The 4,002-nt window shown below is 38.3% G+C and overlaps 1 protein-coding gene across 1 annotated transcript; it reads left to right on the plus strand.

Annotated features, from left to right (window-relative positions):
- The first annotated feature begins 556 nt into the window (after positions 1-556).
- LOC144641046 (uncharacterized) lies at positions 557-3,873 on the plus strand. The gene is made up of 3 exons (XM_078500104.1): positions 557-709; positions 2,471-2,882; positions 3,638-3,873. The coding sequence occupies exons 2-3, from the start codon at positions 2,477-2,479 to the stop codon at positions 3,856-3,858; spliced, it is 627 nt and encodes a 208-aa protein (XP_078356230.1). The 5' UTR covers positions 557-709; positions 2,471-2,476; the 3' UTR covers positions 3,859-3,873.
- Positions 3,874-4,002: the final 129 nt, after the last annotated feature.

The following is a 4,002-nucleotide window of genomic DNA, read 5'->3' on the forward strand; positions in this document are numbered from 1 at the left end:
GGAAGTAAACACCAAAAACTTCGTTGGTCATGCTTTTGAAAGCTAGGCATACGCACTTCAACCAGAAAGTCCGATATTTTCGGACTTCCAATCAGAACTTTCCAGGGTCGCTCGTTTCCTGACCATTGGTCAAAGGGAACGAAGACACTGCTACGAGGATGATTTGCATGCCCGCTCCGTGTGCATACATGCTTTCGTCCTCGTGATGTTGTGCAGAAGTGTGCGCGTACGTATACGTGCAAACGCGCACGCACAATGTATACTTGTACTGTGTGTAACACGTCACACTGTTATTGAAAGTTGTTAAAATTTCTCATTGAAATTGACGATGGGGTAATTTATGTGACTTATTTGCTAAGCGTCATTTTATATTAAAGAATTTTAGCGAGCGCCTCTTTGATCTTGAACAATTTTCTTTGTCGGTAAATTTCACAATGCCATTTTAATTTAGACTGGAAAAAGTCAATTTGCGTAAATCCATTCCCATATTATTTTGACTCCTACAAAATATATGATAAAAACGTTTGAGGTATGCAGCTTTAAGTGTTTGCAATGTCAACATTAATATTTACAGTCAACATTTGGCTGTGGCATGTTAATATTACGTAGGAGTAGCAAGCTCGATTCATTCGATCTCGGCTGCTTCTGTAGCTGAGCTGATTTGGAAAGGGTCTTTTCTGGTACAATACTTCGTCCGCCATCTTTAAAGGTACGATAGCTCATTTTCTTATCATTTTGCACTAAACCAGTTGAAGGATGATTTAGTTTTGTTGTATTGGTGTGAGCTGTTAACAACTCGAAAAAAATGTAGCTTCGCAAAGTTAATTTGAACTGCTTTCCAAGGCGTGCCTCAGATAACAGCTTCAGTCTGCATGCTTTACTCAGTAGCCTTGTTTAGGGGTGTAACTCGTTGAATTCCGGCTGTAACGTGTGTTTGGGCATAGACAATTTTTTACACCCCAAATTTTCCTATTCATGGTAAGACTTAAAATGAGTTTAAATACTTTTGGCCTGCATAAATTCCTTCGTTAATCGAGTAACTACAGCCGACTGTATGATAAATCATCTGCCTGATATAGTCTCGGATATAGTTAGTTTTTTCACTTTACATGAGGTTTGGCACTTTAAAGGGCACAATGTAGGGCAGAAGGATTTCATTTGCAACTCTTTTTTTGACTACTCGCTAATTTAAGCATTCAGTTTTTAAATTTAAAGGGAAGAACTGAGATTTAAATGCAATGTAAATAAATTCCGAACAAGGGTTCAAAAGAGTAAAAAGAATTCGGTATCATTTCCTTGGAATACAGCTTTTCTTTAGCAAGGCCGGCGTCTTATAGTCCACTGGTTTGTAAAAAAGATTTCGTTCAAAATTTCGAGTTTTGCTGCTGTCAGTAAGATTAGATTCCTGATCTATTCAGTGGAAATGTTTGCTTAAACTGAACTTTGTCCAGAGTCATAAAGCTTTCTCGAGGATGATTTTTTCCGTTTGCTATCTTACACCCAGCGATTTCAGATATCAGTATTACTCCTGCGTAAAAATAAAATCATTAAGTTACTTTATGAAATAAAATCAGCATAGAGTACTGACAAAGTTGATGCATAGTAAAAAAGAATACAGCTCCTAAGCGTCAATGGAATGCATAATATGCAGGAATTTAAACTGAAAGGTTGTTAGGCAGTTTAATTCGCCAGGATTTGGCTTGTTTATTTTGGCATGACGACAGTTCTTATGTACTAATGAAAAATCTTATGAAAATTACATACATATGTAAACATCTATTAGCGAGTTTTTGTACCCAGATGGTATTGTATTAAATCAACCTTTTTTGCGCAAGCTCGTTTATGAGTTAGATCATTCTTGTCCCCAGAATTCGAACTCCTCGGCCAGGTAAAACGAGACAAATTTCGATCTAGACCTATTGACACGTAAAAGTCGATTTTAAGTTATAACTGAAGCGAAAATTACAAAGTGTTATTTCCAAAAAACCTAAAAAACAAAAAAGGGAGAGCAGGTTCCTCGTTACCATAATTTATCAGCATTAAGCTACCACTGAAAACTTAACTGTTCGAGACTGTATCGTCGTCTTTTTCAACTTATTGTTATCAGCATTTTTTCATGACGTATATTCACCTAAGAGCCGTGAATAAGTTGCACAGGAGTACCAAAGGCTCTCAATTGAGTGACGTCATCAGCAGCGTCTGACGCCATTGGATGTGACGTCATTAACAGTGGTGACGTCACTTTATTGGCCATTCGTTCTTGTCACTCAAATGCAAAAGCAAGCTGCCTCCAAACATTCTTGACTGTGCATAAGAAGCCAAAGAACGTTCTCAAAATAAAAAGGAAAAGTGCTTTTTTGCTTACGAGTTATCTTTTGATAGAATAGGTACAGAGCAGGGTCAAACAGAAAAAGAAAAGAGCGTGGATAGTTATTTACTGTCGTGTTTACCATTGTTTTCGTATTTCCAGGAAACAATGATCCGTAAAAGTACTCTGTTTGCACTGATCGTGGTTCTGGGGCTCGCCTATGTGTTCGGCGAAAAGGCTGACACTGAAAAGACGCAAGACATCAAATCTTCACCTCTCGACACAGAACCTAAAGAAGCTGATGTCCCTGAGGAAGAGGAGGAGGAGGACGACGATAAAAAAGTAAACGACCCGAAATACTGGAGCCGTATGCGTAAGAAGTACAGATACAGATTTAGATACGGATATAGAAAGTCTAGGAGAAGCCGACGAAAACGACCCACACCTTATCCGTCTAATAAACCTTATCCGCCGCGACCCACACCAAATCCGCCCGACTGTTCCACATCACGACCAGCAGATCACAAGTGGGCTAATGACTGGCAGGGAAAACTATTTTTTGAGTGCACTAAAGGTAAAAAAAATTATCGTTAATCGTTAGTCTCTCAATCAGGGCTTTTTAGACCCATACAAATGTACAGAGTAACAAGACAAATACAAATATTGGATAAAATACCTAGGTAAGAAACATTTAAAGGTAAAGCAAGACTAGTAGCGTAAGTTTGCGTTTCAAAAATCTTTGGGATCAGCCGTGTCTGAAAATTTTTCGCGCGTACAAGAACAGCACATAATACAACTCTAAAAAAAACATAACCCGAAAGGAAACCCAAAACAAAACCTTTCGTCGTTAAACTAACATCTCAGGGTTCAAAGCATTCCAACGTTAAATAGAAAACAAGGATCAATTTAGGTTTCTGGGAAACTACTCACCTACCCCTCCCCAAACCTAACATTAACCCTTACTTATCGCTTTGGGCAAAATGTTAGGTTTGGGGAGGGGTAGGTGAGCAGTTTCCCAGAAACCAAAATTGATCCGAAAACAAGCTCTACAACAGGCGGGGGCTTATAATCTGTAAAACTTAACTCTCTATTTGTGAACTTTAATTATAAAGCCATGGGCTTTATGAGAATTTTTTCACTGATCTGCAAGCGCAAGAAAATAAAAAAGTGGTTTTCTTTCATGTGTTTACTTATACCTGTGTAAACCAGGCTCGATTTAACGTTGTTTTTGTTTTTTTTTTTTGTTTGTGGTTAAGGGTAGACTAGACCTTATAGAGTTTTTCATGTTGTCACAGCCTCCTGTAATGTTTAGTCGACGTTGCTTTTCAGGCGACTCTATCATCTCCGTGAAGAGTGTTTTCAGAGATTGCCAAAATGACCGTATTTGGGCATTCGGTTGCGGTTACAACGAGGCTTCCAAGCAACACTGTCACTGGACTCATGGGTACGCCAATGATGTACGACATGGCATTAACTTCAACTGCCCCAATCACGGTTTCTTAACAGGTAAAGAGCAACGCCTAACGCAATTTTTAAAAAGAAAGAGTTGAAAAGCTCTGCATTTATCAGGGTTCGTACTCTTTTGAGCTTTTGAAATTCTGATTTTCCATGACCTTTTCGATGATTTTTCAAAGTTTTCCATGAAAGTTATTAAAGTCAAATCAAAGTTATTTGTTTCCGTTTAATTTTCTGGG

The sequence above is a fragment of the Oculina patagonica genome, unplaced genomic scaffold, assembly GCF_052425735.1.
Source record: "Oculina patagonica isolate OP01 unplaced genomic scaffold, crgOcupat unplaced636, whole genome shotgun sequence".
In the NCBI taxonomy this organism is placed as follows: Eukaryota; Metazoa; Cnidaria; class Anthozoa; order Scleractinia; family Oculinidae; genus Oculina; species Oculina patagonica.

What these genes read in the sequence shown, in the direction of transcription:
- LOC144641046 (XM_078500104.1), top strand. Translation starts at nt 2,477, where the DNA reads ATGATCCGTAAAAGTACTCTGTTTGCACTGATCGTGGTTCTGGGGCTC. An exon ending in ATTTTTTGAGTGCACTAAAG is followed by an intron (nt 2,883 to 3,637) that starts GTAAAAAAAATT and finishes GTTGCTTTTCAG; the next exon opens with GCGACTCTATCATCTCCGTG.